Source organism: Condylostylus longicornis, unplaced genomic scaffold (genome assembly GCF_029603195.1).
Source record: "Condylostylus longicornis isolate FDR11 unplaced genomic scaffold, ASM2960319v2 ptg000084l, whole genome shotgun sequence".
In the NCBI taxonomy this organism is placed as follows: domain Eukaryota; kingdom Metazoa; phylum Arthropoda; class Insecta; order Diptera; family Dolichopodidae; genus Condylostylus; species Condylostylus longicornis.
Window position 1 is genome coordinate 8,275,327 of NW_026578052.1, and position 25,855 is coordinate 8,301,181.

At 27.9% G+C, this 25,855-nt stretch overlaps 1 protein-coding gene across 6 annotated transcripts in view; it reads right to left on the reverse strand.

Annotated features, from left to right (window-relative positions):
• LOC129613459 (collagen alpha-1(XVIII) chain) overlaps positions 1–25,855 on the reverse strand; it is a 197,403-nt gene that overhangs the window by 32,978 nt on the left and 138,570 nt on the right. For 5 of the 6 annotated variants that reach the window (XM_055527539.1, XM_055527536.1, XM_055527537.1 and 2 more), the window contains 2 exons: positions 4,124–4,138; positions 2,584–2,714 (listed from right to left, as the gene is read on the reverse strand). In XM_055527539.1, coding sequence (XP_055383514.1) covers positions 2,584–2,714; positions 4,124–4,138 — 146 coding nt within the window. The remainder of the gene's footprint in view (positions 1–2,583; positions 2,715–4,123; positions 4,139–25,855) is intronic. The other variant, XM_055527538.1, reaches the window with a different exon arrangement.

Sequence of the window (25,855 nt, forward strand, 5' to 3'; positions counted from 1 at the left end):
CAGGATCACCTCGATATCGCCCTTATCCAAGAGCCTTACATAGTGAAGGATCAGATTAAGGGCCTAACAGGTTGGGACGGGGATATTATAGGCGGGACCGTGGTGAGGCTACAATAAGTAAAGAATGGCAGCAGTGGCTTGGGGGTTACTCCTGTCCCACTTTCTAGAATTTGGCTTCTTTATGAATGATACGAAACTCATCTACAATCTACAACTTGGCTTCTTTATGAATGATACAAAACTCAACTCAATCTTAAACTATAAATCAGTGTGTGGTGAATTTTAATATTTTGGTCAACTACTTTAATCTTACATAGAATATAGAGGTCTGTACGCCCTTCTCACTTGGACCAATAGGATCTTTTGTGATTTCTATCCCTACCTACATTATCACTATATTTAGGCCCCTGTAAAATAGAAGTGTTGGAGCTAGCTAAACAAAGCCCCTTCCGAAGCACCCCAGTCGTAGGCGAGCTACCGCCTTGCATTCTCACTCTTAGTCCTTTTATATGCATAAACGGCAGACCTCGTTCTAAGCCTTGAGCATCTGCTTCAAATGGGTTATTAAGAGAAAGTGCCCAGTGAGCACACCAGTAATTTCAAATCTGGACGGTCAAGTGTGGTCAGCTCCCGTTTACTCGGTCCCAAAATATTAAGAATTAGTTGGTTTATTTTTGTATAATACTGTGTAGAGAACGTTCTCATTCAACTACAAAATTATATTGAAATCAAAATCAAGAAATTTCTCTGGGTTTACCTACATTTCAACTCAAATTTCTTTACGATGAATTTAATTGCTTGACCTTAGAGTTTATGGTGATGTTTAATTTGAATCATATATTAATTTATTTTAATTGATTTTTTAAAATGATTGAAAAATTAAATTCAATAAATTCTTTTCACTGCAAAATATCCTACTAAATTTTCACAACGACTCACTTTTGTCTACAAAAATTTCTTTTCATATTAAAAATTAAATAAAAATTTCTTTTCATATTTTTAAAAAAAAAAAAGTTCTTTTCATATCTTAACATTGACCAACATATTGTTTACGAAAATATTTTAAAATCAAATAATTCGATTATGGTTAGCAAATTCAAAATTTAGACAAAAGAAAACCTCGAAATTCTCATAATCATTCTACTGGTCACATATACGGTAAAATTCCATGACGTTATTTTAGGACTAATAAAGAACATCTTGAAAAGAAAAAATATTTAAAATAAACAAGAAGAACAAGGAACAAAAAATCAATAAAATGTTAATTAGCTAGGAGTTTTTTTTGTATTTTACTTTTTTGTCGAAAGCTGCAGTATCCTTGATTTCTTTCTTCTTTGTTTCATTCTTTTTAATTTCACTTTTATATGACACAAAAGTAATATAAATAAAAGTGCAATTAAAATAGAAGAATACCCTTTTTAAATTACAAAATATTGCATACATGTAGCGGTAAATTGGTTTTTCTTTAATATTTGTGTAAACATGTGGTATGATATCAGTGTATTTACACCGAAGTGTCGTGTCATCCGAGTTTAATGACAAATTGACTTATCTAGCAATAAAATTTTTATTTGCGGTTAATAAGTCTAATTGCGTTTAAATTTTAATTCAGTTGGTAGAATTTTGAAAAATTTAAAAAAACAATGCATATTTTTAGGGGTATGACTACTTTTACATTTGGTCTTAAAAACTACAAGTTTAGACTTAAGTCTGAAAAAAATACTAAAAACACTGCAAAAAAAAAAATGGAAAATTACACATATTAAAAAAATAATTTTAAATTATTTTTTTGCAAAGAAAGTGTCGGATCCTATAAAAGAAGTTGTCTAATCCTGGTATAAAAGAATTAATTTAAAAATAATTGACGATAATCACTTATTAAGACAAGGGTATTAAATATTCATGTCAAAATACCTATGTCAACTAATAAAATATAAAACAAAGAAAAAAAATTAAAAAAAAAAACAAGAAAAAACAAAAGGACACTAAAGTTCCTTTAGGCCATTATCAGTACCAAAGAGACCATTAATTCAATGACTTAAACTTTCTTTTGTTCTTAAATTGTTATACGCTTTACTCTTTTAAATTATCCTTTACTAATTTTTTTTAATTTTTTGCTCTAGCTATTCAATATTTTATAAAACCTTGTTATTTTTTGAATAAAAAAAAAAGTAATATAAAATAAAAAAATTAAAAAAAGCCGGAGCAGAAAATATACGCAAAATTTTTGGCCTATTGCCATTTTCATTATAAAATTTTATTAAATTGCATTATTTTTTTTTTGTTTTTTGCAACCTAAAATTCAAAAAGAGAAAAAAATATTAAAATATAATTTAAAAAATTTTACTCTCTTTGGTACCTTTATACAAAGCCTTATAATCTAATATTCCTGTATAAAACAAACTCTAATGCTATTTAAGTACCAAGTAAATCTTAAAATTATAAAAAAGGATTTAACACGTCTTATATGCTTTTTTATTTGTAAAAAAATTTAATCAATTATTTGAAAAATGTGAAATTCTTAAAGTAAGCATGTACTATTTAAAATATTTTATAAAAAAAAAATTATTTTATAAAATTTACCTTGAAGTTAGGAATGCTTTAAAGGTGCCTAAAAGACCAGCTCTTCTTGCTTGTCTATAACATGCAAAATCAGCTCCTCTAATTCCTTGTAAATCTCCATAGTACGGTTCATTTAATGCTGCCATTCTTAACTGAAATTATGATTTAAATATGCGGGATATGAGAAAATTAATTTTAAATAAAATTTATTTTAATATAATAGTATAACAGTTTTGTATAATAGTATAACAGTTTTGCATAACAGTATAACAGTTTTGTATAACAGTTTTGTATGCATAATGTATGTGTTATAATTAGATTTATTTTAATTTATTTTAAATTTATAAAAAAAAACAATTTTTTTTACTATTTACAAATAGGCTTTAATTTACGGGAAAACCGCCTATAATGTAACATAACATATAAATTTTTTTTGTTATATAATATAAATAGCGATTCGTTATATTTTTATCTGTTTATTGTTAGATTTTCAGAGGTTAATTGAAAGTTAAATTTAGGCATGTTAAATGCAATTAAAAAGTTTTATTTTAAAAATTATTTCGTTTTAAGTGCAATGTTAATGTTTCGTATAACACTAAAATTATCTATAATTAGATTTTGCCCAAGGTCAATATTTCAAATAATATCACCATTACTTTAATTGAAGAGTTTAATTTTTAAAAGTGCAATTATTCATTCCATTTACCAGAAAAACGGAGTAATCAAATCAAATTAATTTACACTTCATTTAAAATTTGATTGAATTTTTTTCATATTTTTTTTTGCATAACTATAGGAGGAATACTCAATTTGCATAACTGTAGGATGATAATTAGAAAATATTCAAATTTTATTTAATTTAAAGGTTTTTGAAGTAGGAATTAGTTTGACAATAATATAGCTAGAGATTTTATATTGAAATTTGAATGTTTTTAGTTTTTCTTAGCTATAGGTCTTATTTCAAGGTCTTAATACATTATTAAGTACACATGCAATATTAATTATAAAATAGCAAGTTAATTGACTTTAATTATAATTTTCATGTTTAAAACAAATTTTTTTTTAATAATTCTTAATTCAACATTTTCATAAAATTTAGCATGAATTTTTGTTGTGATCTCAATCAATTAATTGCATGTACTTTGTGGTAACAAGAAAAAACCTTCAATTTAAATACAAAATATAAGAAATAATTATTGTAAAAGGTTTTAAATAAAATGTTAAAAAAAAAAAAACAATAAAATTTTTATTGTTTTTTAATGAGTCTCTAATTTCTGATAATTTCTGTTTTTCTCATTTTACAGAACTAGCAATAACATGCACGAAATTCTACTCTTATTTTCGTAGCTCTTTATTATATTGGGGTTGAATATGATGGTTAAGGGTAATTTTTATTACCCTTTCAAACAAATTAAGTGTATAATTTTAATAAAGGTTAAAACCTCCATTTCAACAAAAAAATATTAAAATTCTTACGTATTTGTACTTTGTTTTAACTTTCATTTAATTTTTGTTTTAATAATTAACACTTTACTTTTAATGTTTATAAAGGAGAACTTACCATTCGTGGATACCACTATTTTTATTGTTAAGGTTGATTATATTTTAAAAACGATTTTCATTTTGATTTTTTTATTTTTAATTTGTTAAAAATCAAATATGTTTTTTATTACAAATAATTTTTTTTTCCATGTTCATTAAATCCATTGTTATTTGTTCATAAGCGAAAATTTGTTAAAAAATTGTAATTTCACCCCAATAATAAAATGCCCGAAAAAATATTGGATGCAGTTGTAGCGGAACATTAAAGTTGTTCACGAATGAGAGCAGCATTAAAAAAATGAGAACATTATAGAAAAAATAATTTTTTTTTTATTTTATTTTCAAGGTTTTTTTCTTTGTTTCAAAAACTTTTTTCTTTAAAATGAAAAAAATAAATGTTACTTTAATTACTTTTATTTTTTCGTAAAAGAAATTAAAATTAAAAATAATGAAAACGATTAAAATATTAAAATAAAAAAAAAATCAATTGCATATTATTAATAATTAAATTTTAATGCATAATATATACAGGGTGTGTCATTACCATTACAAATTTTCTAAGTGTTTGAATTGGGATTATTTAATGTTCGTTTTTTGAAAATCGATTTTAGAAAATCAAGAGAATGGCCTTGTTATTTGTATTTGATTACCTAAAATTGATTTTCTTTGTTAAATCAGACATTCAATTTGAAACACCCTTTATATTATGGCAATTTAAGTCTAATTAACAGAACTGAGATGAAATGAAAATTTGTGCTCCAATTATTAGGGAATCACAAAATGATGAAATTGTAATGCAATAATGAAATTGTAAAAAAATAAAATTGAATGTCTCCTTAAAAATTCTTAAATAATTCCGGAATTATTCCTCAAATGGACCTTATGAAATTTATTTTACAGTTCAGGCCCAGTGCAGTAAATAAGTTGTTTGATTTCGATGGCTCCGAAGTAAAGAAGTTTCATTAAAATTGTCACTATTTTAAATATAATCATGTCAATATAATTGAAACACGCTTGAAATTTCCGACTCCTCTTACAAAACCAGGAAGAAAAATTTCAATTCTTTCTGAATTATAATGCCCTCAATTACTTATTTTTATACCATTTACAAGTTAATCACTAACACATAATGTTACAATATAACGTTAATGTCATATTACTCATCATATTTTTGTAGAACATTTTTATATTTCCTTTTTAACACTAAATTGTGTTAAATCATTGTGCATACATTTGCATTAAGTACCTAACATGTACATAGTTAAACACTAACTAGAAACTATACATTTTAATTAGTTAATTAATATAGTAGCCTTAAAAAGTGATATGGTTAAAACAAGCCATATACATAGTTAATTTAAATAAAGGGTGTATAACAGATATAACAGATGTATGTATTACAAAGAACAAATAGAGTTACACTAAAATATGGCTAATAAAATTGATGTGGTCAATATATTGGCGGCTGTTTTCTTTATGCGTGTGTTTCCAATTGAAGGATTTCATTAATTGCATTTGATAACAAGTTTCAAATTCCTTGGACTATGGTTGTACGAAAATTGGGACTCTGATAAGGAAAGTCAAAAATGTTGAATAGAGATGACGGGAGGTGCTTTTATTAAATACAAAAAAGTACATACCAATCGAGAGATCAACATCAATCTAAGATTTCGTTTTATTAAGTGCTATACATATGGTCTATTCTCTTATATGATGTTGAACCCATGGACTCAAAAAGTTGCGATTATGAACAAAATTAAAGCATTTGAAATGTGGCTTTACAGGCGAATACTAATTTCTTGGAAAGATCGGGTCAATACTACAGAGGTTCTTAATAAAGTTAATATACAAAGAGAATTATTTGTGTCAATGAAAAAACCCAAAACTGCTTACTTTGGTCATATTATTAGTGGATGTAAATACGAACTTTTGCAATTAATTCTTCAGGGTAGAATAGAAAGAATGAGGGTTTTAGGGGCGGAATCAAATGTCGTGATTACAAAATATCGGGATTTAGACTAACTTAACACTTATTGGTCAATTGATCCAAACAGCATCTAGCCTTAAATTTATATTCTACAGAAAACAATACTTCTCTTCCTGTATAATAAGTGATTGTTACAAAAAAAAAGAGGGAAATGAAAAGCATAAATAAAAATCAAATAAAACAGAAACAATAATAAAGATAAACACAAAAGAAAACTAATTTTAACAAATACCAGTTTAACAAACACATAAAAACTTAATTAACACAACAATAACAGTAACATATACAATATAACATATAAAAATGAAATGAAAAAGAAAATGTTAAGTAAGCAGGAAAGAGATTGAAAATACAAAGAAATAGAGAGCGGAGAAAGAGAAAGAGAAGAGAGAGGAGAGGTGTATTTAAAGAAAATAACAGAAAAGAATTTCGAATTGTCGAATTCGGTTTGGTTAGTAAAAAGAGGAGGGGGGAAAAGTTTGGGGTTAAGTGCTTAATTTATAGTTAAGTGAATTTTCCATTTATATTTTTATTTTTTTACAATTTACATACATATACACATGTAATTATAGAAGCAAATAATATGCGCCTTGTATATAAATTTCAACTGTAATTGTACACAAATAAGTTTAATTTGTAACAAGTTTTTATTTGCTTTAGATTGGGTTAAAAGTAACCAAATTAAAATTATTTTCATTTTTCGGATTTTGTTTTTTCTTTTATTGTGTCAGGACGAAAAGGAATTTTTATTTCGATAATATAAAACCGAAAATACATAAAAGAGAGAGAGAGAGAGAAGAAAAAGAAAAAATTAACACAAAATTTTTATTCGCACTAAATAGAGTTGTAATTGTTAACAGTTTTTATTGTCATTCTTATTGTTGCCAGTTGCTGTTGATTTTTTGTTGATTTTTTATTATCCTGATTGTTGTTATTTCGATTTTTTATAATTATATTTTTGTTAAATTTTTTTTATTTTTTATTCGAATGTTTTTTTACGTCCATGTTTTTTCTGATTAAATTTTTAAATTAAATTTTCTAAATTGGAATTTTAATTTAAAAAATATTTGAAATTAATTACAATATTACATACAAATTTAATTTTTCAATATTGTTTAGAAAAATTTTCCTATTAAAATTCCATTTATTTTAAATAGAAAATTCCATTTATACTATAGCCATTATTTTATATAGAAAATATTTTTATTTTAAACGCCAATAAACAGAAATTAAAACCGAGTATTAAAAACTTTTCATTACAAATTTTTTGTTTTTGTGTTTTGAATGGAATTGTCATTTTCTCAATTATTTTAAAATTATTTTAAAAATTTCAATAATTTTTTTCGTAATTAAAATAATTTAATTTAGTTGGCAAATTAAATCGAAATTATTTAGTTTTAATAGCAAGTAGTGTGTGAGTATTAGAAAATAGATGAGTATTCTAAAATTATATAAGTTTATAGTTTTAGAAATTGCGATGATGGAACAGAGATTGGATAAATTAATTAGTTCACATTTAAAGTTTTCGATTTCATTTAAAATATAGTACGGGCCAACAAATAGAAAACCATAAAAATTAAGCGAATAAGTAAAGCTTTAAGAAATTTAAAAATATTGAATTGAAAATTTTTTAATTTTGAGAACTGATTTTGGGCAATATTATGACGGAATTGAATTTGCAATTCTCTCAAATAAATTCATTGGAATTACTTTATATTATCCGAATGCGATAAAATATTCTGACAGTAGACCCCCTACGCCCTAGTAATGAGTCTGTGAATAGTAATATCGGGAATTTCTATAAAATTTTATGTAATCAAATTGTTATAATCTATAATATTGAATTTTTAGTTATTCGCCTAAAAATATGCAATTTTAAAATAAATTCTCAATATTATTTTTATTTTACTGATCATTCGCATTTGAATTTGACTCGTAGCCATATTGAATTTTATTTTACAAACTGCAAAAAAAATTATAACAGTTTGATAAAAGTACTTTTTTTCAGTAAAACATACCACAACAAAGTACCATTATTAATTATTAAGTATTCCGATTATAAGGCCCTACAGCAATGAAAACGTTTTTCTGACAAATTAGCTTTTACTTTGATCTTTTATAATATTTGTGTTTTTTTTTCTTTTATCCCATAAGTTTAACAAATTAAGTAGAAAATTTTCTTATTTGTTATATTAACTAATTAATGTGCAATATACATATACATATAAACAAGTAAATAATATTATTATAGCGTTAGTACAACTATACAAAGTAAGCAAAGTAAGCAGAGGAAGCAGATCATTTTCTGTATATATAATAAATTAGGATGTCATTTAAAAATCAAATGTGACATTTTATTTTTCTTTGCTTTTGTTATTTTGTCATTGCTTTCTGACTTATTTTTCGTATAAAATAAGAATCTATCATATATGTGATTTAATATATAGATTCTCTTGTTACGCAATTATGTAATACATTGCTTGCCTAATTTATCTTTTTTACTGATAATAAGAAAATGGAATAAAATTCCTTATATAAATATAGTATACCTAAATATTATAAAATACGTAATATACAGCGCTTAAAGGTAACAGAAATAGAGAATCACAGAATATGTGAGATTGAATACAGTATAGATTTTCCCCCTTTCATACAACAAACTAAATCCATATTCAAAACATATTTACGTATTACATGTATTACACGTAGAAATACTCTAAACATGCATATACGTCTCTGTGCCAGCCCAAAAAAATTGGATAAATAAGATGTACAAATTTGATATAACACAACTTTCGGGCTTTATTTAATTTAGCGCTCCGTTGGCCTTATGTATTTTAAGTAAAAATCGTAACAGATTGTTTGAAGCTTCTTCTAGTGTAAAAGGTAATTATGTGAACAATCACTAAGTCAACTTCAGCAATACCTAATTCTATGTAATACAAAATACAACTAAGACTCGATTTGATTGTTGGTCGATTTTGAATGGCGGTCGAACATTTCAGTGACAATTTAGAGAGAATGATTAATAGATTTCCCGAATTTTCGTGCAAAATATAGAATTTTCATGAAACTTTACGTGGTCACCGTCACTTAAGAAATTAAAGTTAAACCAACTGTGGCACTCAATCCTGGTCGGCTATTTCAGCTAGAAAGAACGCCAACCGTGAGTATCGTTGAATAAATTCAGTATTAGTTCGGATATCAAGCGTAAGAATATTAAAATTTAAAATTTGTTATTGTGCAAATATATTTTTTTTCTGATTTAGTAAGCGTTTTCTTAATGCCTCAGATTAACATAGATATATTATGTATGTTAAAAAATGTTTTCATTGCGTATATAAGAATATATTTACATAAATAAATAAAATAATATAGAGTTCAAGCAAATAAGTGTATTATATAGAATTTACGATATACGCTCATATACATATGTAGATGCATATTATTTATACTTAAATATTGATTTACATAAATAAATAGATTTTGTAACGTGCTAAAGAGATTTGTACACACATATATATAGCTCCAAAATTTTATAAGAAATCCTTTATCTTAAGAATATTTCGCCTTTAAGGAACTAAATGAAAATTTCTATTTCGTTCTGTTTTTTTTGTTTTTCATAAATAAAATAAATTAAAATTATTCGATTAGTTTGTCTGGCAAATCAAAATATTTTGCAAAATATTTGCTTTTATAGTGAAAAGAATTTTGATAATCGTAATGGAATTGCTAATATTTAATTAGAATAAATTTTCTTAACCTTTATAGCATAAAGAACTTTTATATTGTAGGACAAGTTGATCGAAATTCCCTTTAAATGACTGTTATACAAATTTGCCAAATTTATCTTAAAGCGGTAATGATTGCTAACAAGCTTGCTGTCAATAAAATAAACACTGAAAATGTGGTTGTTCTTCTTAGATTGTAAAATTGCATGCTTGCAACGGCCAATAATTAACTGTACTACGTCATTTGCAATTAATTTTGAATAAAATTTAATTTTACTATAATTATTAAAATATTAAAAAAATTTCAATAATTATGGTAATAACCCTACCAGATTCCCGATATGTGCTGATACCCGAATTATTAAATTCTAAATAAATTTTCCAATATATTGGGCAATTAGTATAACAGTTTTGTGATATTAAAATTTTTTTATTTACATATCGTTATAACATTTTCATTTTCATTTTTAACCAAACATTTTCAGATTAATATAACAAATTTCGTATTATACAAAACACGTTTCTAATCGTTATTGGATCATAGAGTGACAAATTGCTCTAGTGTTCGTATATCTACTTAAGAATCTAGTTAAAAAAAAGGATATTCGAAAAAATCTTGTTTCTTTTCCATTTTTATTTTTTGTTTTGCTCTTCTCTCTTCTTGTATTTCTTTTTTTATTTTCTCGATTTTATATTAACATATGGCATATACGCAAAATTCCCAAAAAAAAAAAATTTCCTTTAAGACGCACAAAATTCTCTTCAATATTATAATATGGTTTTTGAATTTGACAACATACCAAAATCTTGACAGGATCATATAAAATGTATATAAGGATGGTGTTGTCATTTTTATGGATTATTTTTTTTAAGAGGTTTTAAGAGGATTCTTTTTTAAAATAAAAGCAGAACAAAACAAAACCAGAAAGTGAGAAAAAAAAAACCATAATGATATTCGAATAACGCAATAATATAATTGTGTGTGTAGATAGGTTCGATCTATTTCGGATATACCAAAAATAAAAACAAAAACGACAAAGCAAAGAAACACAAAACTACGGAGATAATAAAAATAGAAAACAAGGACGATGTAGAGAAATGTGAACAGAAAATAAGAAAAAAACAGAGAAAATCAAATCGAACAGATAATCATGAGATTTTCTCATTTCAACACATGTTAATCAAACAAACATACAAACAACAGCAACATACATACATACATAACATAGATTTATTCATATTGTGTACATTTACTCATACAAAATTTTTTACTTTTTTTAGTTTTTTTGACTTGTTTTACATAAATAATTCATTTGACAATGTTGCGAGCACATCGTATAAGAATTTGTTTTCGATACCGTTATTTTTGTAACATTTTGTATTTTTGTTGTTGTTGTCTCTTTCTTTTCTTATTTCCTTGTTCTAATTTTTATTTGTAAATATAGAAGGAAGAGCGGTTCTTTTGAATTAAAATTTATTGTATAATTTAAGATTTTAAAACCAGGTTGCTCTTATTGTGGTCCCAATTCTATTTCAAATTTTTAAAATTTAAATTCATTTGGCGCAATCATTGAATATTGTTAACCTATTAAATTCGAAATAATTGCTTAGAAATTTCTAAGTATCGCAAAATTCAATAGAATTGCAAAATATCAACAACAATGTTTGATCTTATTGCATGTTTTTGTGTCATACTTCCAGTGGACTAATTTTATAGTGGTTTTAATTAAATCGGAATAATTTCAGTATATAAAAGGCGAATGTTCACAAGAAAATTTCTCAGATTATTAATTTTTTCGAATTATGTCGTTATATTTTCCAATAAGTTTATTGAAAATTTCTTTGAATCATTTAGAATACCATGGTTTAACAGAAAATCTGTTTGATATACGCCTTATATTCCAATTCCCTCATTTAAAATCATTTGAATTCTAGATTTGTTAAAAAAAATAAAAAATCAAAGGAAACGACATCAACAATAATATCATTAATTTTATCATAAAATTCTCATAAAATGGCAACTCTATATAAAATTTATTTATTTACAAAAGCGAAAAGAAAAAAAAAAACTGAAAACGAGTTTACGAGATTATTGATGAGATAAATGTAAACAAATGACAACTTAGAATAACGGTTTTTGAAATTAGATTTAAAGAATCAAAATAAACAAAATAAAAGATAATATAGAATAGAGAATAGAAGAAAGAGTAAGCGAGATATGAGAGAAATGTTGTTGTTATTTGAGAATTACAAAGTCACATTATTATTATCATGCCATTCGTTTATTTTGAGTAATTGTATTCCACAGTTCTTAATAATATGAATTACTATAAATACAATAAATATGTATACATGTGTATATAATGCATATTATTGTTATGTACATTTGTATAATGACAGAGAGATAAGAACATGCAAACATTTTCAGAATAACAAAAAAAAAACGAAAAAGTTAAAGGAAACCATAGAAATTCTTGTTTTATTATTATTAGAGTGTATAGGCAATAGTAATAGAAAGAGATAAATGTAATACATATTGGTATGAATTTTACATTTTAAGGATTAATTTTTTTGTTTTGTTTTTTTTTTTTTTTGCAGCGGAAATTTATTGAGATAAATTTGACATTTTTATCTCATTTTGAAATTCGCAACCAAAAATATGGGATTACTTTTTATTTTTTTCTCTTTTTTTTTATCTGATTGAGCTCTCACACAAATATTATCAAAATTATTTCATAATAATTTATTAAAATAGAGAAAAAAAAGAGAAAAGAATAGAAGAATTTCGACTTTAAATCACGTAATTTTAATCACGCATCAAATTTAAAATTGACAATTACTTGATAAATCGACTTTAATGTACTATAATGATGATTTAGGGTTTTAAAAATCAAATATTTTTTTTAATTATAATTTATTGCATTCGTAAATGTTTGAGAATATGAGAGCTAGAAATTATAGTGAAATACAAATTTCATGAGATTTTAATTTTTGATTAAATTCTGTATTTAGTTTCCAATTTTTATAAAAATAAATATTGTTTAAGATGGTTAGTAAGAAGCCCCTGCCGAATTTGTTAATAATTTGATATTATACAGTTACCTTACAATACGTTAAGAATCTAATTTTAACCATAAAAGATAAGAATACAAGTATAGTTTCTTTTTTAGTGCCCTGTTTAGTGGTCCTTAACATCACCCTTTGCACTGAGTTTATCGGTAGTAGGGTTAGTGGATGGCATGTCTCAAATGAGACATCCATGTCCGATCATAGGCAGATTAGGTTTGATATCATGGTCTCCGGGAGCCTGGCAGAAGAAATACTCCTCATGGATGGGATTGGATCCATTCCTGCTTCTGTCAGAACGGTGATGGATATCGAACTGGCCAGCGAGGCTCTGACGGCAGCTATTACTAGTGCCTGCCATAGGAGCTGCCGCGCTAAGCCGAGGCGCAGCAATAGGAAGTGCCCGTGGTGAAATGAAGAGCTTTCAAGGCTTAGACTAAAGACCAGAAAGCTGTTCAATAAGGCCAAGGCGTCGGGTTCGTGGGAAGAGTTAAAAACTCACTCACGAAGTACAATAAAGAAATTAGAAAAGCGAAGAGAATTTCGTGAAGGGCGTTCTGCAAGGGCATTGATGAACTTTCCAGCAGTGCGCGTCTTCATAGGGTGCTTTCCCAAAGTATGCTAGCGGGTTGGGCCTAATGGAACGGCCTGATGACTCCATGACTGAGAACGAAAAGCAGACGTTGGAGCTTATGGCGTCAACGCACTTTCCTGGTTCGGAGATTCTTCGGAATCACTCAAATGCGGTCATTGAACCGAGGGCATCCTGGCCCAGGAGGGAAAACTGGCAACGATCCCGTCTAGTCTTCACGATGGGCAGGATTCGATGGGCTGTTTTCTCTTTCAGGCCCTTCAAATCTCCAGGTGATGACGGGATATATCCTGCATTTTTGCAGAGGGGTTTCCAACATATGGCTAGAGCACTGTTGGAAATTTTTCGTACCGGCTATGCGTGGGGTTACATCTCTCAGGCATGGGGGGTGGTTAAAGTGACGTATATTCCGAAGGCGGGTAAGCGACCAAGCAACCACCCGAGGTCTTTCCGTCCAATCAGCCTTACTTCTTTTCTATTGAAAGCAATGGAAAAAGTGATTGATAGATTTATACGGGACGATGCACTGTGAAGCAATCCCTTGCAAGAGTCTCAGTACGCCTATCAGTCGGGAAGGTCTACTGTACTCGCTCTGCAGTCTGGTGGGGGTCCTTGAAAACTCACTGGAAGTGCGGGGGGTGGTACATTGTAGTGGATGATCTAATCGCTACTCTCAGGGGCTCCGGGGCGCGTGTCTGAGAATACGCCGACGATGTGGCCTTCGTCGTACGGGGAAAATTTGAGAGCGCTATTTCTGATCTTCTACAGAAAAATTAACGTGTTGTGGAAAAGTGGTGCGAAGGCGTTGGGTTAAATATAAATCCAAGCAAGAGCACTTTGGTCGCCTTCACCAGACGCAGAAGCAGGGATAGATTAACGAGCCCAATTCTGTTTGGTGAACGTATTAGTTACTGTAGGGAGGTGAAGTATCTGGGGGTAACCTTGGATGATCGTCTCTCCTGGAATACCCATATAGATAGAGTTATCGAGAGGGCTACGGCGTCCTTGTGGACATGTAGGAGCTTCATCGGGGAGACCTGGGGAATCAGTTAAGGACAGCACTGTGACTCTATACGGCTCTTGCTAGGCCCATCGTCACCTACGCGTCGATTGTATGGTGCCGTAAGGCTCAGCAGGCGGGTGTGCGGGCCAAGCTGAAAAACTACAAAGGCTGGCCTACCTGGGAGTGACCGGGGCAATGCGGACGGCTCCTACTGCTGCATCGGAGGTGATGATCGGGTTGCCGCCACTGCACCTCCATATATTGAAGGAAGCTCGGATAGTGACTTACCGACTTCTCTCTGGCGAGGACAGGGCAGGACTAAAGTTAGCCCACAGGACTTACAGAGACTTCATTGAGATCGATCTGATTCTAAGAATAACCATGTCGGATGCCTGTCTTCCGCGGTACAACTTCGACCACAAGTACAGGGTTCTGTTTCCCGATCGATGGACGTGGGATCGGGGTGGCCCGGTATTTGAGGCGGGTTCGAGCGTGTAGTATGCGGACGGAACCAAAACGGAGTTGGGTGTGGGTTCGGGTGTATACGGTGTCCGCCCGGACACGTGTATATATGCAACCTTTTACGCGAATTGCACGGTGTTCCAAGCCGAAATACATGCAATAGAGATTTGTCTGAGAATCAAATTAGAAAGGAGGTGTAGAAACCGCACCATCTATGTGTTCTCGTACAGCATGACTGCACTGCTGACGCTTCGTTCAGCTCAGGTTACATCCAAGCTGGTCTGGGACTGCCTTGCTGCACTTGTGGAATTGGCATCGGAGAACAGAGTCACGCTCATTTGGGTGCCGGGCCATAGTGGCCATGCGAGCAACGAAATTGTCGATGGGCTGGCGCGGAGGTGATCTGAGGCTGACTTTGTGCAGCCGCTGCCTGTCGGCGGTCTACCTTCTTCCTCCGTGGGAGCCAGGCTTGCCTGCCTGCTCGCGGCGGAATGCGGCCGTCACTGGCGGGACACGAAAGAGTGCCGTCATGCGAAGGTGTTTCTTTCGGCGTACTTCAGCGGATTCACCGCAGAGTTGCTGGAGATGAGCAGGAGCCGGGTTCGTACTATTGCGAATTTCTTCACGGGGCACTGCCTAGTATAACAGTTTAAAAATTTGGACTAAATTTCTTTGAAAATGTTGGCACAAAACACATTTGTCAGTGTTTTATCTTCAATAACTAAGGAGGACTCTTTATTTTCGTAGAAGTAGTGCCTCGAATGCTGCTTTTTTTTCGCATTAGGGCCGTTCACTTGGCTTTTGAGTCAAACCTGGCATTTTATTTTATAGTACTGTATATCAAGCAATATAATATTAAGCATAATACGTAATTATAGTGAATTGGACGAGGTTTGAACTCAAGACCCTTCTGTTAAAGAACTAGTGACATAATCACAGCACCACTGGTCAGATCGCTGCATTCATTGGCAGATATATAAAATCTATTGTTTCAAAAAATTTTTTCTGAAATAATTTTTGAATTTTTATAGTGAATCGAATCATTCTCTGGATCACACACTCAAGTTAAATTAATTTTTTGCCAAAATTTACCAAATTTAATTTAATTAGTTTTTACTCTCTCACTGGATCACAGGTATGAGGAAAATGGCTCGCTATTGCTCAACTGTTTCAGAATTTGACGAAAATATCGAAATTTCAGTTTGTACACCTTGTACGCTTAAAATACGAAGAATTTTAAATATTTTTCAATTACTTCTAAATAAACTTATCCATAAACTCTTAAAATTTAATCCTAAAACTTAAAACTTATTTTAATAAAGAAAGTGTTTAAAAAATTAATCTTTTATAATTTTACCAATACAATTTTCTGTAATAACAAAAATAATAGAGAAATAATAATATTTTCCGAAAGTTATAAAAAAGGTTTAAGAAAACAACATTGAAATTTACGGTTGACGACTTTTTACTTTAAAGAGAAACAAAAAAAAACTAAGTGGAAAAGAAAAGTAGGTATATGAATTTTTATTAAAAGACAACCCCATTTTATTAAGAAGGATACAAGAAAAAAAAAACTTCCTTTAAAAATCCCCTTTTCTTATATTCAATTTGTGATGTGTAAACATACTGGAAATGAGCGGATGGATGACCTGCTTAAATAAATTTTGTTTGTTTATTTTTGTTGTGTTGGCCTATATATTTTTTTGTTGTTTTTTTTTCTATAAATACCTTTTACTTTTCGCTTCCATGCAAACTGTCTTAAAATATTTCTCTCTTTCTCTTATAAAAACAAAAAACAACTGTGTTTTTGGTACTTTTTTGTTTTTTTTCAAAACATTTGAGAATGCGTTTTGAATTTTTCTCCCGCAATCGTTTGAAACGTATAAGGTGGTCATTCATTATTCAACTTTAATAATGCAACAGAATTTATTGTGGAATCATAAAATTTTAGGTCTGTTGCCAAAATCGAATTAAATAGTTCACATATGGAGTAAAGGTAATTGCATTTGTTTAAAAATTTATTAATTTATCAAAAATTTTATTAAATTTCTCTTGAATGAGTAGACGTCAGCGGTTATTAAAGCAAATTGTTTTGAATTGTTCAGAATTCGTTGAATTCAGTCTCAATTCACAAAAAATCACTCAAGAGATTGCTAAAAAACATTTTCTTTTCTAGCTGAGGTTGAGCCAGAATATTCTTTTAAAGTTCTTTAGATATCTTCCAAGATATTGCCCTCACGTATTTCGAACATATATCGCTTGGTTTATAACTCTAGTAACCACAAAAAAACACTCAGACCCACTCGGTCTCTGCTCGTTTAGAGCCATATGATGGTATATTTTTTATATTCAATTGGTTAAATGGCAACCCCAAAATCATTTAAAAATTAAATATATTATTTGAGAAAATGTGATGATCACTGATTCTTAGAATTGAAAAATAGAATAGGAGCCTAAAGATTCTTTCTTTATTTGTTTGCCACCAAGAAAAATAAAAAAAAATTATTATAAAATTGGAAAAATCTTATAAATTTTTCTCTTCGATTTCTTTATTATTTTTATTGTACCTATGTACGTATGTAAAAAATTTTGGATATGTTAAGTTTTTGCCCCCAAAAGGTCCATCTATTATATTCAAAGAACATCGACGACGGTAAAGATTTTCACAAACGTTATAAAAGGAAAACATGTTGGATTTTTTGAAAAAATGAAACCTTTATGAAATGTCTAAGATGTCTAAAAGATTGAAGAAAAACCCTTTTTCTTTATTTGTTAAAAAGAAAATTGTTTTTTTTTTGGTTTGTTAACAAAGTTGGAAAAATCAGTCCCAATTTTTTCCATTTTCGTTTTCTTTTCTGCTTCTTTTTGCTTAAACGCTTCTTAGTTCGTTTTTATTTATTGCCTCAGAAGATTTAAATTTTTTTTTCTTATGTGTTTTTAGCTGCCAGGTTTTGGATTTTTTTTTCTTTTTGCTATTCTATTCTTTTCCAGGTTCTATTGTCAAGAAATAACAAAAATTTTTTATTCTATGAAAATGAAAAATAAATTTTATTTTCAATTTTGATTGAAATTTTGATATTATAAAAATTTTATAAGGAAATTTTTATTAAAGGGTTTCATTTTTCAAAAATATTTCCTAAGCAAACTCCAATTATTGCAATCAGTTATTATAAAATTATTTAGCAGTTCATACTCTAATAACTACAAATTGAGTTTGGCTGAGCAAAATATGAACAATTATGCAAGAGAGTTAGGTGAATAATCGGAAATTCAATTCGAACAACCGCAACTTCCGAATTATTTACGATTAATCGATTTCCTTATTGATATTCACAGATGTTATAAACACTAAAACAACCCCAAATAGCAAAACAACAACAAATTTCTTCAATAATTCACATACATAATTAGTATGACATTTATTACCTTTAAACGCATGTTCCTGCAAATTCGACAAATTTGCATTCACACAGACAATAATTGTAATGTTACACTTTTGGTTTTCCAAATTTTATTCCTATCAATTGCCGAATAAGTAATTAAAAACATATAAATACGGTAAAATTAATTAAACAAACAAGCTCTGATTCGGATTTTGAAGTAGCAACATCAAACCTCTGACGCTCCGCGAAAGTAATCAAAATTATAAGTTAAATTGTAAAGAGAATTTTAATGTATTTTTATTAGAGACTAGTAAATTATAAAAGTTATATGGAACAATAAAATTTAACGCCAGGAAATATTTAATATTAAATGAAATGTGTGAATATACACTGACTTAATTTGTAAACCTAGTGTTTCAACGAAATGATGGGGCATTTTGAAATCAACCAAATGATCTGAGAGCCGAGATAATTGCTGGACGAATGAACTTACGTGGTTTGACACTATGAAACTCTTGAAATTTTATAGTAAACTGAGGATTTTTATATGAATAAATGCTTGTAACAAGGTTTGAAGCTTAGGTGGAAGAAACGAAATAGCACTGTTTAGAAATAATTTTAAGTATGCATACACGCAGTAATAGACAACAAAAACCTTTAAGAGAGAAAATCAATCGTGTATCAAGCGGGATTTTCCCCGGTCAAACAAAAAATGCAAATCCGATTCCAATCTTCAGAATATTAATACTTTACAATGGTTTAATGTCAAGATTAAAATCTTAAATTATATCCAAAATTGTTCAATTTCTAAAAAATCCTAATCTCTTCCCAACAATGTCTTCGTTTATTACGGAAACAAATTCCTTTAACTCTGAACTCTTCAATAAAATTAATCTTATTTTGGATTTAAATCATCTTAATATCCTTCAATATACTTCAATGAATTCAATCATTAATTATTGTTCTTTATTAAAATGGTTTCATCTTCTCAAATCTCTTTCTTAATTATATTCCATACACACACACATAATTCTAATCCAATAAGAACCTTTTAAACTCAATAATAGCAATAATTATCTTTGTGTTCATATTAAAATTTTTTATTTTTCATATTATTCAGTACATCCTTTTTGATATAAATTAAATTTTGATAAAATCCTTAAAATAAACATTTCAAAATAACCATTAAATCCACAAAAGTCAATGACAACCCATAAGTAAAGTAACAAAATAAAATGAAGAATAGCACCATTATTGATGCGCTTAACATCACAAAATGAAATTAGAAATATGAAGAAAATCAAAAAGACCTTCGCAAAATTATATGGTACTTTACTTATCATAAAAAAGGATTACAAAAGTAACTTATAACAATATTTGTACTTATTTATACAAAATACATACATACACACACACACATTTAATAAAACAAATAAAATTTAATTTTAAGGGAAAACAATAAAATCTCGTTGGAATTCTTTAAGAAAAAATTCCTTTTAAATTTTTGAATACTAATATGATCATTATGATTATTTTAAAGGAATAAAGAGTAAAAAGAATAAAAACAATAGGAGAAGAAAATTCAAAAGATGAAGAAGAAAAGTTTTTTGCAGTCAAATTTTTGGCCTCGGGAAATTGTTATCAACATACTTGCATACTGTGGGACATACCAACTTTTATATTACAATATTTTCATTGGAATTATATCCTTTTAATATATAATAAATAATATTATCCTTGATGTGAAGAAGGAGTTGTTAAATCTCATTGTTTTCTCTTTTATTTTCATTTTTGTTCATTCTTTCTATTGTTTATGCTTGTAAATGCTATAAAGTGTTTAAACTTTCCAAAGAAAAAAAAAAAAAATTGAGAAGAAAGTGCTTATTATTTTCAGTGTGTTCATCCGTCTGTCCGTGTACCAGTTTACATCAGATCCATATTCTTTAAAATTGAAAGCTTAAATTTTAGAAATCGATTTTCTTCTCGAGGATACGGTCAAAATGTCTAAAATTTTAGCAGTTTTTAGACACTTATAAATAATTTACTTGTTATTTAATTTAAAAAAAATAAATGTTTAAACTCTGCTGCCCTTCCCGCCGCCCCCACTCCCCCTCCCCCCCTCCCCCCCTCCCTTTGTAAGGTTATCATTACCAAGTCGACATTTATGTAAAGTTTGAATTTTCAGTACCTTATATTTCCGAAACTATAAGCTTTTCCAAATTTCTACAGGAGTTCAAACTAACTCTACGTGCAATAGCATCAAAATATGTAATTATATTTATCTCAACTAACTTAATTAACTCTCGAATTCGACCATTATTTTATTCCTTCTTCAAATTTTTTTTTTCTTTCATCCTAAATGTATGCAATAATTTACAAAATTTTAATATACTAATGAACGGGATTTAAAATAATATAGTTAATAGATTATATTTAGTAGCAATATTTTCAATTATTTAAGGGAAAAGTGCTAGTTTACAAACCATTTGTAAACTAAACCGAATTTATTATACTTCGAATTCCACATAAAAAGACGAATTGTCAAAATGACAGATTTTTGTTTTTATTTTGAAATTTTTTTATTTTATTTTTATTATTCTTTTCCTTGTACAAGTTCATGTATTTCAATGTTATATACATAATTATATATACATAATATACATTTGTATGCACATTAATATAATAAATATAATGTACATTTTGATCCGGAATTATTCTGGTTATATAATTCATATTGTTATATGAACACTTCATTATGTATTCTATTGGAATTTATGCTAAAAGGCATTTTATATATAAAGGGAAAAACTCTTATACATACGAGTATTATATAAAATTTGTCTTAATGAAATAAAGTTAAAACGGGAATTTCTTAATATTATACGAAGTAAGTTAGGGGGTATGGGAAATTAAGAAAGAATAATGAAAAGTCAAGAATTTTCTTTTATTTCTTATTTTATTTGAATTTTTCTTGTATACCTATACTATGTTTTTACTGCTCTTTCTTATAATGGCTATCTATTTTGATGAGTTTATAAAAATGAAAAAAATAAAACTGAAAATCTTTTATTGTAATCACTTCCCATTGTTGTATTTACAATTTCCATTATTTGACAATGACGGAAAAAAAAAATTTCAGAAATCTAAAAATAGAATTGAAAGTGTCAAAAATGTTAAAGGCGTAAACTTTATAAATCAAAAGGGATTTGTTTTTTTTTGAAGTGCTCTCGTTTCTATGTCAGTTAACCGTGTAAATAAAGAGTGTCAGTGGTTGAAGTGTGATACAAGTTTAGTTTTTTTAAGTTGTTTTTTTTTTTTTTAAAAATTACAAATCATGAATGAAATTTTTATATTTTGAAAATGAATGCAAGTTATAATGAAAGGTAGTTACTTCCAATTGAGTTTCTTTACATTTTAACGACTATTTTGCTATTGTTTTCAAAATTATTTGGAAATATTGTCACTAGTTTCCAATGTAAGGAATTCAACAAGATTATATTTTCTTTATGATTCGGACATGTTTATGAACTCCTGAACAACTGCATTAAAGCGAATAAATTAATTCTATATGAATGATAATCAACAAATTATATTTTACTCAACAGGTGCAGCAATTTCTTGAAAAATACTCTAGATTTTTGGTTGGTTTCATTTTTATACAATAAGGTTGCAAATTTATTTATTTAACGTCGTAAACTGTTATATACGAGTATATTTAGTATTAAAAGTTCTATAATAATTATATAAGAAATGTGTTATACGATAGACATAACTATTTAATAGTGTATGATATCATGAAAAACTCAAGATAATGAGGACAGTAAGGACAGTCTTCAGTCTTAAAAATTGTTATAACAATTAATTAGTGATAAAATTCTAAAACTACCTAAATGTAATTTTATGAGCAAGAGACCATTCAAGTCTCGGAAATTCAATAATCTATATAATTAGTATGACATACATTTTTTTAAATTTATAAAATATGGAGTCAATCACAAAAGCGTATTCAGGAAAGTATACAAACTCTTTAACAATATCAAAAATTTTGTGACACAATAAATTAAATTATTACCAGGTTGCATATGTGATTTAGCTGTTCACGGTCATAAATAATTGCTATTAAATTTTAAATTTAAATCTGTAGGTACATATTGGGATCATATATCATTCCAAAAAACCCTATAATTCTAATTAAAAATCGCTTAAAAATATTGTGTTTTTCCCTCTTATAAATTTTCATTATTACTAAAGATAAGTCATAAATTTTATACTGTTTCCTCTTTTTTTTGTGTGTTCTTATTCAAAGTTAAGAATTTTATGATAAATGTTTAAGAAAAGCCACATTTTATCATCCTAAAAAATTTTTTTTGCACTCCTTTATCATATTCAAATCAAATAATGACAGAAAAACAAAAAATAACCTTTTCTTTATGACCATAAATAAACACCAGAAATTAAAGAAATTAATCAACCAGAACAAAGTATTAATGTTAAAAGATATGTGAAGAGAAACCACACTCTCTCGAATAATAAAATTCTCGTATACCCTTTATACAAAATTAAGTATGTGTTGTTAGTTATGTAGGTACTTCTTACCTGCCTTACAAAATATTTTATATAATTTTATGTGTTTTTCTACATAATTTAGGACTCAACTTGTTTTTTTCGCTTCTCTTAAACTTGGTAGTCAAAAAACAAACATTAGAAGAAAAAATGAATTATTGTTACAAAAAGAACAAGAAGAGAGGAAAAGAAAAAACACATCAAGTACCAAAAGTTAACCACACAAATCTTGTAAATAATTTATTGCAAACATCTCATTAATTATTGTGTTAATATACGCAACCAGAAAAAAAAATATAAATTACATAGAGTAAAAATATCAAAAAATGGTTAAAAACAACGGTAACAATAACAACTGTAAAACAATCGTAATGTTACACGTTTTTTCTTACAGTTCAGTGCTTGTTTTTTTTCTCTCCATTTCTATTGTTGTTGTTGGTTGGTTTGTGAATGATATATGTATAAATATATAAGGTTTTAACCCAAAAATTACGTTAATTTATTTTATATGCGCCAATAAACTTAAATGTACACATATGAATAAAGGATATATGAGAATATTGTTATACTACCTACATATAGTACAGTAAACACACGCACACAATATTATTTATAATGTTTGCAAATTTATATTTACATTTATATATGTATATATGTCGGTAAATAGGTAAGTAGGTAAAATGAAACGACTTTTATGTTTTTGATCTATGGTAGAAACAAGAATAACAAAAATACTCAAATCAACGTAGAAAGAAAAGAGAGAGAGAAAAAAGTAAAGAGAAAATATTCCCATTTGTTTTCTTATTTATTCTTGCCTTTCTTTCCTTTCCCTAAAATAATAATAATAATAATAATGTTTTCGCACTCATTCTTCTCATTTCATATTTAATTTCAACATACCCACTTAATGTCTCCTATATTCTCTTTGTAAATATTTCAAACACTCTTTAAGTGTAGGAAAAAAAAAAATTTCCATTTACTCTTATATTTTTATATATTATTAATTTTTTTTCTGATTGTAACTTAAAAACGCCCAGGATCTTCAATATAAATATGGAAAATGTTACTGATTTGAAGCAGATGCTATTCTTTTTCGTCTGTAATCAATGATCTATGTATATAAAATTTGACTTCCATCATCATAAATACTATAAAAAATTTGATGTAGTCAGCACATAACCGACCGCTATGTCTAGTTTAGCGAAAGTGTTACAGAAGGCTATGAAAATGCGTTTAAATCACTTCTTTCCAATTTTAACGAGTTTGAAATGATAATTTTTTAAGAGGAAGCCATGCAGGATAATCGATAAATCCTCTGTCACTTATAATCATTTCAATTGAATGAAGCTGATTGTAATCAATTCTTATGATGAAAAGCGACTTATAATTATAACGGTGTAAGTATTCGCAGAAAATGTGATTAGATTATATGTAATGTAGATTAAATAACATTCAAAACCAAATTCATTGACTATTGTGACATTTACTGCCGCGACATATATTAACCCATTTGCTGTTAAAGCATTTATTATTGTGACATTTACTGTCACGACATTTATTGTCACGACATTTACTGTCACGACATTTATTGTCACGACATTTACTATCAAGACATTTATTGTCAAACATTTATTATTAAATACTTTACTGTTAAGACATTTACTGTCGGGACATTTACTATCGAGATATTTATTACTGTTAAATTATTACTGTTTGTTGCCGTAGGTATGCGCAAAAAAGTAAAATTGGCCAGTTTTTAGACCTGATATATGCACATATATAATAAGGCTTAATCAGTCAGAGATATGTCCAAAATAAAGTCATATATAAACTTTATACACTTGTACTTGAAACAAACGTGTGCACACAGATAGACCGACATCTATTGGTAATTTCCAATAAATTTTTCTCTTTGATTTTGCAATAATTCATGCAAAATTTGATACCATCGACTAACCTCCCTTATTATATGAAACGTAATCAGTAAAATTGTATAAGATGAGAAAAATGTCTTAGGTGAGATAAAAATTATATCCTAAAAATATGCAAAACAAAAAAAATTTTCTTAAATTAAATAGCTAATTAAATTTTTCATATAAATTGCAGATTAAATTGTGAAACAGACTTTTCTTTAACACAAAATTTTCGAATAGGTTTCAATAATAAATTATACAGATTAAAGCTTTCAACTTTAGATCTACACTAGTACTGATTTACGATATTCGTAATAATTAGATGCAGAATAAATTTTTGCTGTGATAAATGAACTATTAAATCAAATTTAAATGATTAGAAATTAAAAATTCTATTAGAATGAGTAGTTAAACAAATTTTAAACTCACGTCAGACAAAAGCAACATAAATATCGTAAAAATTAAAAACTTCAAAACTAATTTTATACTATTAAAACTTCTTCAATTTTTCATTTTGAAAACCTGTGTGTTATTTTATACAATATAATCTTATAAAGAGTTCATCCTTAACTCAAAATGTAGCACAAGATTTTAAAATTTTATAAAAGCACAAAATTTTTTTGCATAAAAAGAATGTTTTCCTTTGGTTAGCATTCCTAATTTTATTTTATTTAAAACTTTTTGTTTTTAATTTATTTTCATTGTTTCTTTTTATTTTTTTGCTATTTTACTAACATTAATGAGTGTTATCCTTGAAATTCTTCTTCTAAAATCATATATCGTATATACATACATACTCACACTTCATCAAACACATTATACTAATCGGCATCCTACACATAAATATTTTTTTTTATTGTATATATAAAGTCAGTGTATGCATGTATGTAGGTATAATATAAAGAAGTTAGAATAAGAGAAATGGTTTTACCTCATTCTTACCATAGATAATAGGAAAAATTTTGTTCTAAAGGTTTTCGCATAATAATCGTTAAACGCATAATCATTATAAAAAAAAACAACAAAAATAATATAAGAAACATCAAATTAC